This window comes from Hylobates moloch, unplaced genomic scaffold (genome assembly GCF_009828535.3).
Source record: "Hylobates moloch isolate HMO894 unplaced genomic scaffold, HMol_V3 SCAFFOLD_5, whole genome shotgun sequence".
NCBI classification, from domain to species: domain Eukaryota; kingdom Metazoa; phylum Chordata; class Mammalia; order Primates; family Hylobatidae; genus Hylobates; species Hylobates moloch.
Window position 1 is genome coordinate 118987412 of NW_026652280.1, and position 18238 is coordinate 119005649.

At 39.1% G+C, this 18238-nt stretch overlaps 1 protein-coding gene across 1 annotated transcript in view; it reads right to left on the reverse strand.

Moving 5' to 3' along the window:
• Window positions 1–4860: 4860 nt before the first annotated feature.
• EEIG2 (EEIG family member 2) overlaps window positions 4861–18238 on the reverse strand; it is a gene marked incomplete at its 5' end in the record, with an annotated part of 39976 nt that continues 26598 nt past the window's right edge. The window contains 5 exons of the mRNA XM_032155198.2: window positions 4861–9087; window positions 14363–14432; window positions 15219–15346; window positions 15439–15628; window positions 15761–15856. Coding sequence (XP_032011089.2) covers window positions 9045–9087; window positions 14363–14432; window positions 15219–15346; window positions 15439–15628; window positions 15761–15856 — 527 coding nt within the window. The remainder of the gene's footprint in view (window positions 9088–14362; window positions 14433–15218; window positions 15347–15438; window positions 15629–15760; window positions 15857–18238) is intronic.

Below are 18238 nucleotides of genomic sequence, written 5' to 3' on the forward strand. Positions count from 1 at the left end.
CTGGGTAACTCCAAAACTCTGAGACTTCTATGATTTCCTAAAAGTTTAAGTTATCACAGCATTGCCTGCCTTCAAGTTCAGTTCCATACAACTGAGATGTGAATCTCAGCCCCTTCGATGCTGCCCCAAGGCTCCTCAGACACATCCCACCTTACCCTCCTCCTCACCCAGCAGCAGCTCCCAGCTCACCATCCCCAGCTGCCCTTGCTTGGCCCACTCTCTCTCCCCTCTCCTGTGACTGCCAACCTGCCGCCCCATGGCACGCCCAGCAGTTCAGCTCCCTTCAAGTGTTCTCAGCCCTCAGTTCTGCCAGTGGTTATCAAGGGAGAACTCCAAATAAAGGCAATCTCCTCAACTAGAGTTTGGGTGCCAAGAACATTAAATCTTTATCTCGTTATGCCTGGTCTCTTGGAGGCTGTGTGTCGAGCAGTTGACAGGAAGTCAGGGACTGAGCAGCGTCAGCAGTGGCAATGTGGTCTTTTGAAGATTGAGAACCATGGGTTTCTGCCTTCATGGAGGATGCTAGGTGCTAACTACATCAAACATGGCTTGTCATTATATTTGTGAACCTCGAAAATTTGAGACAGGTCTCAGCTAATTTAGAAAGTTTATTTTGCCAAGGTTGAGGACACTCTCCCATGACACAGTCTCAGGAGGTCCTGATGACATGTGCCCAAGGTGGTCGGGGCACAGCTTGGTTTTATACATTTTAGGGAGACACGAGATGTTAATCAATATATGTAAGAAGTACATTGGTTCCATCCAGAAAGGTGGGGACGACTCAAAGCAAGGAGGGGGCTTCCAGGGCACTGGTAGAGGAGAGATAAATGGTTGCATTTTTTTGAGTTTCTGATAAGCTTTTCCAAAGGAGGCAGTCAGATATGCATCTGTCTCAGTGAGCAGAGGGATGACTTTGAATAGAATGGGAGGTAGGTTTGCCCTGAGCAGTTTCCAGTTTGAATTTTCCTTTCAGCTTAGTGATTTTAGGGGTCCCAGATATTTTCCTTTCACATATATGATGCACATCTTTGGAGGTATCTAGAAAAAGGGGACAGCTGGGAATATTGCTGAGGTCTAGTAAACAAGCTGCTAGGAGCTGGAAGTCGGAAATGTGTATAGTAAATGTTAAATACAAGCTTTTGAAGCCAGTAGCATGTGTTAATACCTTTTATCTTGAAAGTTAACAATTCATGTCCCCAATTTCTCTGTTGGGTTCTTAATGTTCCTGCTGAATTGTGTGTACTCTGCCTGCACACTTTTGCCTCCATTGCTGCAACAATCTCATTTCTTTCTACCTGCTCCACTTCATCCTGCATGCTAGACTCAAGCTAGAATTAGATTAATCTGTGATCTGATTTTATTGTCTTACCCAGCAACATGACTCCCTGCTCCCACACATCACCCTTGACCCATCAGAGCCTTTGCTTTCACTGAACAGGCTCTGTGTGTTCTCACTGCTGTTTCCCACCTGGCCTTGTACATATGTTCTTTACCATGCTGCCCAAGCAGTGCTTTTGGGTAGAAATCTTCATGGAACTGTACTTACAGAATTTTTCATTAATCCCACACCAAAGGAAACAATTTTACTTTAAGCAAAATGTACAATGCTTCAAAGTCTGTTGAAATTATTTCAAATTTTAAAAATTACTGACAAGATACAAAATGTGTTTTTCCTTTCGTCTAAATTTCATGAACTATATGTTGAAATAGCAGATAGCATCACTTGAGACAGGTAGACTTGAACTGAATCAACAGACGTTCAAGGCCAGAAGGTGGCACACTTTTCCTATTTTAAGTAGCTGCACATACTCGCTTTCAGGATTCCCCAATATAAGATTCAAAAAACAAGATGCCAAAAAATCTCAGGCATGCCAACTTTCTGCAGAGGTTTGAGGTTTTCTGCAATGTATAAACTAAGGAAAAACAGTGTTGAAGTGGTTTGAAGATCTGCAGTGAAGTCAATTTCTTAAGAAACGGTTGAGGTGATACCTCAACCTAGCTGGGTTATAAATGCATGGGAAGGAGGTCTAAACATTCATTTGGGAAATTTTCTGACATTTCCTATTAAATAGGTTCACATGGAATAGAGATCACTGACCCAGGGAATGTCTAAATTTATGCCTGTTTAGGTTTCTTAATCTTTTTTTTTTTTTTTAGACAAGAGTCTATAAAGGCACGACTCACTCAGCAATCTGCCTCCAGTTCAATGATTCTCTGCCTCATCCTCCCAATACTGGATTACAGGCACCCACCACCACCAGTAATTTTTTTTTTTTTTTTTGAGGGTCCCGTCTGTCCCCGGCTGGTGAGTGAATCTTGGCCATTCACTCGCCCCTCCGGTTCACCCTTTCCTGCCTCAGCTCTCGGATAGTCCACGCCCGGCTAATTTTTTGTATTTTTAGTAGAGACGGGGTTTCACCGTGGTCTGGATCTCCTGACCTCGTGATCCGCCCGCCTCGGCCTCCCAAAGTGCTGGGATTACAAGCGTGAGCCACCGCGCCCGGCCACAGCTAATTTTTTTGTATTTTTAGTAGAGACAGGGTTTCACCATGTTGGTCAGACTGGCCACAAACTCCTGAGCTCAGATGATCCACCCACCTCGGCTTCCCAAAGTGCTGGGATTACAGGCTGAGCCACTGCGCCCGGCCTAGGTTTCTTAATTTTTTGTTACACTTTGTATAACGTGGAATGGATTAATTCCACCAGTGATTTCCTACCTATCATACAAATGGAAGGAAAGATTTCATTATGTGCTGCTACCAGGTAAGTGATGCATAGGTACAGGAAGCGAAGAAGTGAAAACAGGTGAAAGAGAAAGAGAAGGACAAAGAAAGAGGAAGAAAACCACCAGGTGTTGAAGAAAGGTGGGCCAAGTTGAAACAAGAAGGCTGGGTCTGAGAATTCCATGTTGGAGATGTGGACAGCGTCTGAGGGGGCAGATCAGAGTCCTGCCAGGTTCTGCTGTGATCTGGTACAAAATTATTCTGGGTGACCCTCTGTACTGGGGAGGAGGGTGGAGGGTTTCCCCTAAGAGTGTCCATACCCTACTCTGTCCTGACAAGAGACAGGGTGCTTTCTCTTTAGTCACATAACCTTTTTAAATCTGCACTGTCCAGGGGGGCCCTGACAATCTGCAGAGAAGAATCTGGGTTCAAACTGACATTAAACCATAGTTCTTTATTAATATTACATTGCCATTATAATTTGAATATCAGCAGAGGGACACTGTTGGCATTGTTTTTGCTCTCTGAGGACATTCTGGTCTAAGGGAATAGAACAGTCTGTATGAGGATATAGGTGACACTAAATACCATTTGTTAAGTCACGATCTTAAACTGTAATGGTGAAAAAATTTTTGTGGGTACATAGTAGGTGTATATATTTATGGGGGGTATATGAGATATTTTGATATAGGCTGATATAGGCATGTAATGTATAATAATCACATCAGGGTAAATGGGGTATCTGTTACTTCAAGCATTTATCCTTTGTGTTGCAAACAATCCAATTATACTTTTTTTTTTTTTTTTTTTGAGACGGAGTCTTGCTCTGTCTGTCGCCCAGGCTGGAGTGCAATGGTGCGATCTCAGCTCACTGCAACCTCTGTCTCCTGGGTTCAAGCGATTCTCCTGCCTCAGCCTCCTAAGTAGCTGGGATTACAGGTGTGCACCACCACGCCTAATTTTTGTATTTTTAGTAGAGATGGGGTTTCACCATGCTGGTCAGGCTGGTCTCGAACTCCTGACCTCCAGTGATCCGCCTGCCTTGGCCTCCCAAAGTGCTGGGATTACAGGCTTGAGCCACTGTGCCTGGCCCAATTATACTCTTAAAATGTACAATTAAATTATTTTTGACTATAGTCACCCTTTTTTGCTAGCAAATACTACGTCTTAATCTTTTATTTTGTACCCATTAACCATGCCCACCTCCCACACCCTATCCCCCAACTACCCTTCCCAGCCTCTGGTTAACTATCCTTCTACTCTCTATCTCCATGAGTTCAATTATCTTAGTTTCTAGTTCCCACAAATAAGTAAGAACATGTGAAGTTTGTCTTTCTGTGCCTGGCCTATTTCACTTAACATGATGGTCTCCAGTTCCATCCATGTTGTTGCAAATGACAGGATCTCATTCTTTTTTATTGCTAAGTAGTACTCTACTGCATTTATGTACCACATTTTCTCTACGAATTCATCTAAGTGTTGATGGACACTTAGGTTGCTTCCAAACCTTGGGTATTGCGAATACTGCTGCAATAAACATGAAAGTGCAGATATCTCTTCAATATACTTACTTCCTTTCTTTTGGGTATACACTAATAGTGGCACATTTAATAAGCATCTGTACGTCAAACACTAGAAATTAGTATGTGTATAGATGCTATACAAAGGCAAATTTTGGCTTGACGGACCACCGAGTGCCTAGAAAGTAGCATACTCTTAACAATAATGCCCACGTCTTTCATCACAACCCGATACAGTGTTGGTGTTATGCCCATCCTAGATTAGAAAATAGGTTCAGGCCAGGTGCATGAGCTCACACCTGCAATCCTAGCACTTTGGGAGGCCAAGGTGGGAGGATCACTTGAGCTCAGGAGTTTGAGGCCAGGTTCAGAGGGGAATTTGTATTCAGACTCAGGTTTGTCTCACCCAAAGCCCAAGTCCATGCCACTGCATGGGCTGCCCAAGGGTTCAAAGAGAAATCTGCCACTGAGGGCGTCCAAATCTGTCCCATGCTCCCTGTAATAAATAAAGAAACCCTCAGGGATAAGTTATTTTGGTCCTTTCATTTCTGTTTTCTTACCTTGGCACAATTTTCTGATGGAATCTTAACTGATATTTTAAAAGATAACATCTAAACTTTTAATGTATGATTTTTATTGAACATGTTCACCTTTACATTATTACAAACATTTTACAAATAAAAAATTAGTTTTTGTAAAAAAAAAAAGGAAACATTTCCTGAATTATCACTGTATAGTTGAAACAAAGAAATAAAATATATAAATATGAAGGTCATTCTCCAAGTATTAGAACAGAATACTGATGGAATCACTTCAATAAAGTTATTCATAAACATTTGCATGGTTACCCACACACTGTATCACCTTCCAAAAAATCAAACATATGAGAGGAAGGGGAGCCTCAAATGAGATGTATCTAAATGTCTTTTCTCCATGGGATTTGGTCAACGCGTATCAGTAAGATAATTTCTTTGCTATATACACAAGATAAACATTTGAAAATGCAGAATACATTGTGTCAATTAAAAATTTTGTCAGCTTTGTCATATGGGGAGTAACTACACAGACCACCCACACAAACATTTAAAATATACTGTATATATATTATCTTACAAAAATCGCATATGTAAGGGAATAAGGCCTTTATTTCCAGAGCATCTTAACATAGGATTAATACAGGTATATTCATCTTTTATATTTTAGACTTCAAATTCTTTAATATCTCAGCTATTAACATTATGCATAGTACCTAAGACAACATACGAGTAGTGGGATAACACAATTTCAACTACAGTACTTGGTTGTATTCACATGACGTACCATCTAGAACTGACCAAACAGAATTTCACAACTGCCCAATTTAAAGACCTGTTAAGAAAATAAAATGCAACCCCGTCATATAAGCCCAGTTTGTCTCTCAGAGCGTTGCTATATATACTGGAAGCCTGACACTTCAGAGTATGTACTTAAATGAAGTATTTAATAATAATGTCAGCTTCAGCCTGCAAAGTGTTCTAGTCAGCATAGAAATCTGAAAGTCTAAAATTACTTCTGTATGTTAATTAAAACTAACTGCTGTTTGAATTTGAGTATGTTTTGTCTGGAGGTTAGTTGGAGATTTTTTTCTCCCTTCTAGCAACAAATTGGCTAAGTGGTCAACCTCTGTGGCTCACACTTTTGTAAAATAAGCATATAGAAAAGAAACTAGCCTGGGCACAGTGGCTCATGCCTGTGGTCCTAGCACTTTGGGAGGCCAAGGTGGGAGGATCATTTAAGCCTGGGAGTTGGAGGCTGTAGTAAGCAACGATTGCGTCACTACACTCCAGCCTAGGTGACCGAGCAAGACCCTGTCTCTCTTAAAAAAGGAAAAAAAAAAAAAAGTAAAAAAGAAAAAAGAATCTGGAATTTGGATATTATTCTGATAGTGTTAAGCTGGAATGGGAGGAGTGGTGGAGTTTAGGATTCTTGGTCAAGACTTTTTCAAGATCATAAGCACTAATCCACATTACCTGTTGGTATAAGCAGCCTTCAAAAACACCACAAAGGGGAGTCAACCATTCGAGTGTAAACTGATGGCCCAGGGCCTTCTCTGCCCTTTACTAGCCTTCATGACCTGTCGGGTCTCAGTCAGCAGCTCAGGGCACAGGAGGTGGGTCTCCTGACTAGCCTGTGCATTCTCCCAAACAAGATATTTAAGACTCTTCTTTATCTCAACACAAATACACAGCTTTGAAATACCATTAGTCTTTTTCTCTAGGATATAATTAGAAAAAGCCAGGCATGGAGATAGAAGATATAATTAGAAAAAGTATTGTATACATCTGCAAATTCTTCACCACTGGGTGATTTGAAATTTGACTTTAATATTTAAAAATAAATTTATTAATAATCTAAATTTTCAAGTCAAATTTTCTAAACTCAAAACATAAACAGAAGTGAACTTGTTATTTAATAAACAGATTTTTTCAACAGCTATATGGTTAAGATGTTCTTAACCATGCTCTCCGAAAAGGAAAATCAGAAAGTAAGGCAGACACTTAGGCAACCCTTAGCGAGTATTTTGAAAGGACTGCACTGAAATTTGAACACAAAGTGTGCCAATGGAACGCAAAATAGAACAGACTTTTGCTGACTACAGAAGACATAGACATTAGTCTTTTTTTCTTCCTTATCAGTGTTTCTATTTATTAAAATATTTGTTATATTTACTACTACATAGATCAAGGTGTATCTGATGGCTGCTAAGATTATAAAGGCATGATTTTTATGCTTTTCAAAATCTCTCTACTTTTTAAAAAGAATTCTGTGCCATTTAAAATACTGAGAACCAGTCTTGTATAGAGAAGTGTCAGACCAAGGGCAGCCAAGGATGAGTAAGATGGGCATCACCCTGATTGCAGCATCTCATACGTGTCTGATGAATGTCCTTACTGAACCCCACTTACAATCTAGTTTTATCATTTCCAAAGCTGCAAAATCCTTTGCACAGCACCAATAAAAATATAGCCTAGAAATAATATTTTGAAAATAGAAAAATATGTTTTTAAAAAATGTCACAATAAATATCTCTCTAAATAATATCTTTATATCTCTATAAAAAACTTCCTTTGATTTTTCCCATAATATATAATGAACGGATCAGTTCACGTGAAGACAGAATGCAAGTCTTTACCACTTAAGTCCCTTGGTTAGGCTAAAATGTTCAGATCAATGTTTTACTCTTAAAAATAAATCTTAAAAAATAAAAAGTATAATAACTCAGAACATTCTCTCTCTCAGAGTCTCTCTACATTCAAAATATAAAACAGAGTATCATCTTTTAAAAACTTCCAGAAGCTCTTTGTTAGAATAGTATTGGATTAATGCAGAATACTCAATCCTTGAAATATAAAAAACAGCAACAAAAGTCCTAATATTAACTATTCAAAAATTTTAAAACCTTTAAATTTGGATATTAAAATAATACAGTTGCCTCCTTATTTTTGCCAACGTGAAAACACCTAGACCAAAGTCATTCTATTCTGACATATTGTCTTTCTTGGATATGACTTTGAAAGTAAGAATTGGGGAATGCCCGGTTATACAAATTCTACATTTTTCTTCACTAATAGTGATTCCAAGAAAGTTTAGATCTTTCCACACGGAAACTGTCATGTAAGAACAGAAAAACTCTAAGGTTTATCTGCTGTGCTGCTTAACTGGATCCAGACCAGGTATTCTTATTTTAAAAGCTATATTTGATATATATTATATTCTACTCTTGCCTCAAAACAAATCACTTTCGACACAGTGGGGAAGAAAACAGTACCTACAGAGAGCTAAAATGGAAACCTACCAGTCCGCATCAGTCATGGCAAGCAGCTGTCATGCTGCTACCCACCACCACTTCGGAAAACTGTTAGCCTCAGATAAGTCTGAATTTACATAGAAAAGGCTTCTCTGTTTCTGACCATATTACAATTCTCCTCTTTTTCTACATTTTGACTGCTGAAACTAGCAGATCTTAATATTCAATGAGTTAGGATAGCTCTTCTGTTAGGGTGCCCAACACAGTAAGTGTTAAACTTATTTTGAGTCTTTCATGTAGTGCTTGGGGTTGGTTCTGCAGCTCATCTAATATTAATGACAATTAACAATATATACTGCATAATAACGGCATTACATCCATTCACGTATCTCAGACTTAAATGCACTTGTTATTTCATTTATGACTGACACATTGAGAATTATGAATAAGCACATCACATATTTAAATTGTAGTCTAACATTTTCCCAAAGCATGAACACCCACACTTTATACAATGCTGTAGGTAGTGTAATAGGGAAGATTTCCAGAACAGGAATTATAACTATCTTGACAAAATCTATAGGGTTTAAGTTATATTCATGTACTGTCTCTCAAACTAAAAAAAACAAACCATAGAGCCCAAATCTATTGAGCATCTTGATCACAGATTTTTACACTTGAATCCTAAAATGATACTCCAATGTGAATAATGCTGTTTTCTCCACTGGGGTGTTCTGAATGAAAAAGCAGGCTTTTCATTATGATGTGCAGTGACCACAGAAGCCAGGTGCTTCCAAGGCACGCAGTGGCACAGTGCCTAGAGACTGCCATGCAGATGTTCTCCTTTGGTGGTTGGTACAGGATGGTGGTGGGTCCTTCCAGAGAAGAAACCAGCATTGGCTTTCCTCTTGATAGTTGAGGTTCATTTTCTATTAAGTGCTTGAATAAAATGCCTTGATACATCAACTACTCACATCTTAAATCCACAAGGAAATGTTTTCACCGGCTTGACTTCTAGCGTTTGATCACAACTTGTTCATAAGCTCCAGACCCCACCCTAAAACAGCAGTGGAAAAAAACTTCAAAATTTTGAGCTGTAGTGTTTGAAACTGTTCCAAGTAACCTTGCCCCTGGAGAGATGGGGCACTGGGTATTTTTCTACTAGATTTGATTTCCACAAGGTTTAAAGGCATCACGGATAGAAACTATGTGAAATATCAAATGTTTATCATTAAAACATTGGATTAGCCTAGATCCTGATTCTCTCACACTTATTCCCACAATAATCTATTAGAATTCCCCAATTCTTGACCTATCGACAAACGGTGGCAAGAAATGCTCTTCAAACATGTTTATATATTCATTCCAAAATAGGTCTCATCCAAGAGCATATGTTGACTCTGGCAGTGCATCAGGACTCGCACTGAGTTGATGATGGTCTTCAGGTGTCATAATATTGTGGCATTTTCATGGCAGGGTCTCATTCTGTTGACCAGACGGAAGTGCAGTGGCGTGACTGAAGCTCTCTGCAACCAGAACTCCTGGGCTCAAGCAATCCTCCTAACTCAGCCTTCCAAAGTGCTGGATTACAGGCATGAGCCACCATGCCTGGCCTATTACTGCCTGAAGTTATCATCAGGTACCCATTTCCCAATTTGTCAAGATGTTAGGGTATACCCTACTACTTGTCATTTTACCCTGAGTGTGCCTGAGTTTAGTAAGCCCAGAAGCAACCACCATGACTAGTGTCTCCCCTTAATGGCATTTTAAGAGGAAATTCTAAATAACAGAAGTAAGGTAGTGATTACTAGCCCACCATGGACTTGGCTGGACTTCTCAGTTGATTGCCCAGAAACTCCTGTTCTCACAGATTCATTCTACAGAAGAAATAGGAACTTCCTCAACAGAATTCCAGTGAGCACCCATTCATACCTACAGAAAATCAGTATTTGAAGAAACCATGTGTGGGCAGCACGGCACACTGGCTTTTAGATGCCCTTTTAATTATGTTCTGCCTCTGGCCATGATGAAGTAAGAGGAACCAGACTTTCCCTCCTGCCTTATATAATTAGAAAACCGGATAGAATAAGTGAAATGACAGTTTGCACATACTAGACAACAGGCAGTGCAGGACTGTGGTCCCAAGAAACAAGAAATAAATGAAGAGAGCCCGACAACTGCCCCAGCTAGCTGCCTGAAGCAGTTTCCCTCAGGATCTTCCGAGCCTGGAGTGCAGAGAGGAAGACCCCAAACACAGCCTGCTGGTCTCTCTGAGTGGAGGAGTCAGAGATCAAAGCTCGGAGGGGCTAGGGACTAGAATTTGTAGATCAGAATAACAGAAGGAGGGGTTGGGGAAAATAATGGCTGGAGAATTCCAAATTTGATGAAAACTGTAAACCCATAGATCCAAAAAGCTTGATGAACCCCAGGCAGAATAAACACAAGGAAAAACATATCAAGGCACATCATAGCCAAAGTGCTGAAAACCAGTAATAAAGAGAAAATCTTAAAAGCAACCAGATATGAAAGACAAATTACATACAGAAGAATAAAATAAAAATACAGGCAGACTTCTTGTCAGAAAAAATTTAATGTCTCTAAAGGCAAGCAGGCAGGTGCATGCTGGTCCCAGCAAGAAAACCCAAGTGGGCCAGGCTGTATCCTGGGCAACATAGCAAGACCTTGTCTCCATAAAAGTTAAAAAGGAAAAGCTGGGCATGGTGGCTCACACCTGTAGTCCTAGCTACTCAGGGGCTGAGGCAGGAGGTTTGCTTGAGTGAAGGAATTGGAGGCTGCAGTGAGCTGTGATCACATCACTGCGCCCCAGCCTGGGCAACAGAGTGAGACCTTGTCTTTCAAAAATGAAAACCAAACAACGTTACATAAGTCATCTAATTTAATCTTACATTCTATGAGTTCAGTATCTTATTTATCACTCTCATTTTATAGGCAAGGAAACTGAGACTTACAGAGGTCAACAGTATCAATCAATAGTGGAAGAGCTAGGACTTGACCCCAGGCAGTCTGATAAGACAGCCCATGCTTTTGACCATTTACTATTTAAATTGCTTTTGGTTGAAGACTTGGCACAACGGCTCATGCCTGTAATCCCAGCACTTTGAGAGGCTGGAGTGGAGGATCACTTGAGGCCAGGAGTTTGAGACTAGCCTAGGCAACACAGTGAGACTCTGTCTCTATTAAAAAAAAAAAAAAATGCTGGGCATGGTGGTGCACGCCTGTAGTCCTAGCTACTCAGCAGGCTGAGCCCAGGGTTGAAGGCTGCAGTGAGCCGAGATTGTGCTGCTGCACTCCAGCCTGGGTGACAGGGTGAGACCCTATCTCTTAGAAAAAAAAATTCCATTTGGTTGGAACTATATTTTCTGCTGTTCCTCTACCTAAATTAATAAAGCCAGGGCTTACTGAGTATATTATGTCATTTACCCTTTAAAATTACTCCATGAGATAGGCATGGTTATTCCTACTTTTCAGCAGAGGTAACTAAAGTTCTATTGAAGTTAAGTGATTTACTCAGGCCCCAAAAGTGGTCTGGCTAGGATGTGAACCCAAGTCTCTAACTAAAAAAACACATGTTCTCTCCATCATTCATACCACTGTCCTCATAAATGTTACTTTTCTACCTGGTTCCCCCTGCTACTGGTCTTTCCTTGCTCTGATCTGCCCTTCAAATTACGGCCAGTTATTTTTCTAAAATGCCAATCTGATAGGTCACTTCCCTGCAAAGATGGCCAATGGCTCCCCACTGTGCACATGAGAAGAAGAAACTTTGTTATGGCAAGTGAGGCCCTTTACAACCTAGCTCAGAGATGCCTGCCAATCTCATGCCCCTAAATACCCTTTCACAACCCCCCCTCCTCAGAAGAACCTGAACTATGTTATATTATTAATGAGCCAGTAAGATATACTGGTTAAGTACAATGGGATTTGGACTCAAAGAGACATGAGTTTTAATCTTGGTTTTACCACTTACTAGTCTTAAGGCCCGGCTAATTTTTGTATTTTTAATAGAGATGGGATTTTGCCATGTTGGCCAGGCTGGTCTTGAACTCCTGATCTCAAGTGATCTACCCGCCTCAGCCTTCCAAAGTGCTGGGATTACAGGTGTGAGCCACCACGTCCAGCCTAAAATTATTTCTTTGTATCTTTTTTTCTATTAAAAAAACACCAAACTAATTGTAGTATGTTGTGAGCACAGAAAGATACTACTACACAAGAATTGAATAAAAAATATATATGTACCTGTGCCTGGCACATAACTAATAAATCCTCAATGCTACCTATAGTTGCTATATGTTTATTATGATATAATTATATATTATAATTACTGTACTTATAAACTCATTCTATTTGTTACCAGGAGTATTTGTATTCATCATATTCACCTTATAAGCCCCCCACTTATTCTTTAGTCTCCCAAAGTCTCTCTTCAAGTGTGAACTCTGAGGTCCTGTTTCTGTTCTCTCAAACTTCCCTCTACTTCTCTCTATTACAGTATTTATTATAATGTTACGATTTTTAGTTTGTCCATCTCATCTGTAAAAAAGAGTCAGATGGTAAATATTTTAGCTTTATGGGCCACAGAGTCTCTGCTGCACCACTCAGCTCTGCTACTGTAGCGTCAAAGCAGCCGTAAACACTATACAAATAAACAGGCATGGTTGTGTTCCAATGAAACTTTATAAATACAGGCAATGGGCCAATTTGGCCTACGGGCTATAGCCTGCCAGCCCCACGTACTAGACCATAAGCCAGCAGAGGGTAAGAGCTGGGTCTTTTCTACTTGCATCCTTACCCACAAATTGGCCCAAGAAAAAGTTACTGAATTTAATAAGCAGATGAGTCAATCAAAGATCTAAATAGTGTTACATCTTCTGTAAATCCTTTTTCACATTACTCCCTGAAAGTAGCTTTATATGTCTCTCTCTTACCTACTTATGATATCTGATTGTAGTTAATCGTTGATGTAGGTTTTTGCTGTTAGTCTATTTTTGAGCCTTGTAATGTGCTGGACAAATAGGAGGTACTCATTAAAATGAGTACTATAAAATAAATGAATGCAAAATTCTTTTAGGTTTTGACCACGAGATAATGCAATAACTGTCTTGGTCCAAGGGGCTCCCCGCCTGCAACTGTGACTCACTCTGTAATTGTGCAGGGACTCTACATAAATATGACATGGAATGGAATTAGGGGTGCACAGAAGTGTGGGGAGCAGGTTGTTAAGGAGCAAGGGAGTGATTAGAATTCCTATACTGTCCTCGGTGTCTGTGCTTACTATTATCTGCTGCAGTGCTGATAATCAGTGGTAAGTTTGGCAGGTGACTTTTCTTCATCTGCATCTGAATAAATAGCAAAATGTTATTTGGTTTTTCAGAACTTTTCTTTTTTTTTTATTATTATACTTTAAGTTTTAGGGTACATGTACACAACGTGCAGGTTAGTTACATATGTTTACATGTGCCATGTTGGTGTGCTGCACCCATTAACTCGTCATTTAACATTAGGTTTATCTCCTAATGCTGTCCCTCCCCCCTCCCCCCACCCCACAACAGGCCGCGGTGTGTGATGTTCCCCTTCGTGTCTCCATGTGTTCTCATTGTTCAATTCCCACCTATGAGTGAGAACATGCGGTGTTTGGTTTTTTGTCCTTGCGATAGTTTGCTGAGAATGATGGTTTTAATATGCATGGCAGTGGGGTGGAGAAAAGGAGAATATAAGAAAGGTTAACAGCAGCTTAAGTTGCTCAGTGGCTGTGTAACTGCTCAGAAAAGATAAGACCATTGACTGAAAATGTAATTTTGCTTTGCTCTTCCTAAAATATCAGACGAGCGATGCACAGTGGCACATGCCTGTGGTCCCAGCTACTCAAGAGGCTAAGGCAGGAGGATCACTTGAGCTTAGGAGTTTGAGGCTACAGTGACCTATGATTGCACCACTGCACTCCAGCCTGGGCAACAGCCCTGTCTCTAGAAAATAAATTAATAAAAAATTAATGTTTTAAAAGACTAAGAACTCTTTTCCAAATGTCCTTTTATATTGTAACCTTCCCAATGGTCTACTGGTCCTTGACTAATACACTTTAAAAATACTGCTAAGGAAATTAAAAACTAATTTATAAAATATAATGTCAAACATACCCAGAATTAAGGAAACTGAGAGCTACACTAAGAGCTGTAACTCTTCTCATGTAACTACTACTATCTGTGTTTCCTAGCTTCAGCCTAATACAAACTTTGCAACCATCATACTCTACTCATGATTTTTTAAAAAAAAATTAGTCTATATTTTAATAAGACACTATTTGTACTACTTACCTATTTGGAAGATGATGACTGCCAAAGGTTGTACTTCCCCCAGGACCCACAAATAGCCTTAGTCCTTCTTCTGCAATACACATTTAAAATGTTTATTACATGTACAATTATTAGACTATTGTCAAATAGTATTGATATTGTAATAATTCATATTTTACAATTCAGTTTATTAGAGAAATAAACAACCTAAAAACCAAAGTTACATACATGTTTTAAAATTGGCAATTTAAAAGATACTCTAAAGGTTATTTCTCATCAATGTTTCTAAAGCTCTTTTTCTTGTAACCGAGTAATGGAGATAGCTCTTCCTACAAATTTCCAAAGTAAGGTTTAATTATTTCTCTTTACACCCAGCTACATAATGAAAATAAGTCAATTGTTAAGTGCTTTCTATTCACATCAACATGAATAATTATACCTTTCAAATTGGTGGCATACAAATTTTCAGTTTCAGTGAAAATTCTAAGGAGGGAATGAAGGATTCCATTATTCACTATTGTTCCAAGACCACCTCCAAATTACAACAGTGGCTTAAAGCACTTATAACAAAAGCAGATGTAGATACCTATCATTGGGTATACGAACGTTGTAGACATCAAGGCATAATTAAAAACACAATAAATGTTTTCTTTAAAATTGATAACTTTTAACTAAAATTTGTTCTTTTTCTAAATTCAAAATTCATTCTCATTAATAAATGAGCTATAAAGTTATCTTGAGATTTTTATGGGCATGAAATTTACTATACAAATATGCAACAGTCAGTATCATGATGTTCTGAGCCTCTTTACTGCTGACTACACAGATTACAAAAACCTGGATTGCAGGAATCTATGCTTGACAGTTATCTACACACCTTCTGCACTGGAATCTAGGCTGAAGTCTTGACTTTGTAATATTTTCTCTACAATGTCATCTGCATCCACCCTGGTGTCATCAACTCGCTTCAGCTGAGATTCTACAGAATCTTGTTTCACTGGGCATCTTTGAAAAGAATTACATGTTTTCCTTTTTATCATGTTGTGAAAACAAAGTTTTTTAAAAATTAAAATTTATTCTTTAAACTAAAAGGATACCTGCTGAGTTTTTCTGAAGCTGTATCTTCTTTATCAACTGTATCAAGATTTGGCTCAGCGATTTTCTGCTCAATTTCATCACATGGCTCTAGGATACTTTCAACTCCTGTTGATGTGCTTCCCACTGAGGTATTTCTCCTGTGGCAGAGCTCAGAGAAACTAGATGACCGGGAGTGACACGTGCTATACCCTGTCAGAGAAAATCACCTTGGATATAATACTCATATCAAACACTCTGCAATCTGACATCGTTCCCCTACACCACAGCAGTTTCAAGTCCCTTTGAAACAATAAGGAATTCAACTTCACTGTCAGCCTCTACCTGATACTTTTGACTGCTGGCTTGCATAGCTTGATGTTCTAGAATGTCCACAGGCACCAAGTTCATCTGGAACAGAGGCACTCTTTGCTGAAAGATCTGTAATATGTCATAACATGATGTCATTCTTATTGCCAAAAAGTTAATGGTCAATTTGTATTCTAATCTGCAGACTTTATAAACTCCGCAAGTTCATTATCAAAACAGTAAGTTACAAAATGAGGGACATCCTTTTAAGTCAGTACAATGGAAATAACTGTATTGCAAGATATACAGAGTATTTAAATACCTTAGTTTGCTAAAGAATTATATTTTTCATAACATTAAAAAATTTATTTTGGTCCTTTATTAGTTCAGTCTATGCAATAAACTGTTTTCCAAAACATTTAACTCTATCTTTAAATTGCTACAGTTTTAGTGTTCAGTATTTCTCTAATAAAAATGACTCAGATGTATTCTTATAAATGTTCACAAAATTGGTAGGTTTTAGTGTGGTTTCTAAGGAAATACTGCTTCCTTAAAAATCCATCACAACAGCAAGCTAAAGAGTACTCTATTACTTTAATGTTAATGTTGCTAGTGCTAGGCTACAATTTGGGCAATGTCTGTGGCTTAAATCAACACAGCATGGGATGTAGTACTGAGAATAAAAGTTCTTAAGAAGGTGATTATAGTATTCAGATTCAAAGTAAATGTACAAAAGGCAGTGTCAAAGCCATTTCTAATAGTTTCTGATCATGTGTATGTTCCACGTGCCAATTATATATTTTCAGAACCAGGCTTCTTCCAGAGAATGCAGAACTGTGACCATTTTCCCTAGGACAAAATCATATTTGGAAACAAGAACTGTTTTTAACTTAGAAGCAGAAGGAAAGCAACTGAGTAACATAGCTATTATAGCAGCTATTCTATAAATGATATTGCATGCAGTTGGACCAACAAATGCTGCAAAACAAGGAAAACACTGGAGTAACCTGGTCCTTCTGCAAAGGTTTCTCATTTCTGGACACAGTATAAGTGGCCCAAGCATCTCTACAGTGGTCCAAACGCAAACATTCAGCAAAATCCGAACTCAAAAAGTTGGTTCATATCGAGTTATGCAGCTCTCTTTACTTCTGGGTTTGGCCCAGATCTTAAGTCATCCACATATCTTCTGGTTTTCAAAATTTATTCATTCAATCAATATTTATTAATATTTTACCAAGTCAGGTGCCTAATACTGTACAAGGTATAGGAAGTACAAAATAAATAAGACAAAATACATGCTTAGAGTTTAGAGGTAGAAGCAAAACTTATACTATGTGGTAAGTACAAAAATACAAGCACCAAAAAGCAGCTATTAAGAGCTCCAAAAGACAGTGCATCTGACACAACCTGGTAATGGGGGAAAGACCTCACAGAGGAGGTTAACCCCAGGACTTGAGCAACGTATGGGAACTCCTGAGCTAGATGAGCAAGGAAAGGCACCGGGAAGAGCATGCCTTCTTTGCAGGGAAGCAGATCGTTTGGTAAAGTTGGCATATAGGGTAGTGGAGTATAATAACTGAGGGAAAAGAGGCTAGAAAGATGAGTAGATGCCTGTTGATGAAGAACCTTCTATAAGTTTAAAGAAGAAAACAGTTCAGTGGCTTTAAGAAAGGGTGTGACATGATCAAATCTACATTTTGGGAAGAACACTTTGGCAACAGGATAAACAGGGGGCATAAGAGTGAAGGTTTTCATAATAATCCAGCTGAGAGTGAGAGATGTTTCATAGGCACAAATAGCAGGACTCAGTAAGAAAGCAGAAGTTTGTGTCAGGAAAACTGAGGTAGAAAAGACAGGAGGAAAAGGTAGGAAGACTTGTGCTAGATATGCGGAATTAGAGACACCTGAGGATGCCTATTCAACAGTCACTCAATATCTACTGTGTCCCGGGCCTTCTGCTGGGGATAGAGATAAATAAGACCTGATCATGAAAAACTTAGTTAGACTCTGGCTGGGTAGAAAGAGAAACAGATGGATTTCAGTGTTACATTTGGTATGAAGTGGACCTTTCCCCAAAGCATTTGACCACATTTACATCACACAATCACATTTACATTTATGTGATAGATAAAGCCAAGGGTATAGATGGCATTGCTCAAGGAAGTGAGGGGACCAAACCCTGTGGAACATCAATATGTAAAGGGAAATTGGAGGAAGATGAAGAAGCCTCTAAGAAGCTAGAAAAGGAAAGGTCAGAGAGGTAGGAGCCAAGGGAAGAGAAAGCATCAAGAATGAATAACTGGCCATCAGATGAGACCAGAACAAATGTCCACAGGACTCGACAATCATGTATCTAGGGATAGCAGCAAGAGAGGGCAGATGATGGAAGCCAGATTGCTAATGTGTTTAGGAATAAATGAACAGTATATTCTTTCTAGAAGTTTGGCTATAAGAAGTGTGTGGTACATATATCATCTCTTGCTGATCTCTTTCTCTCTCTCTACACACACACAC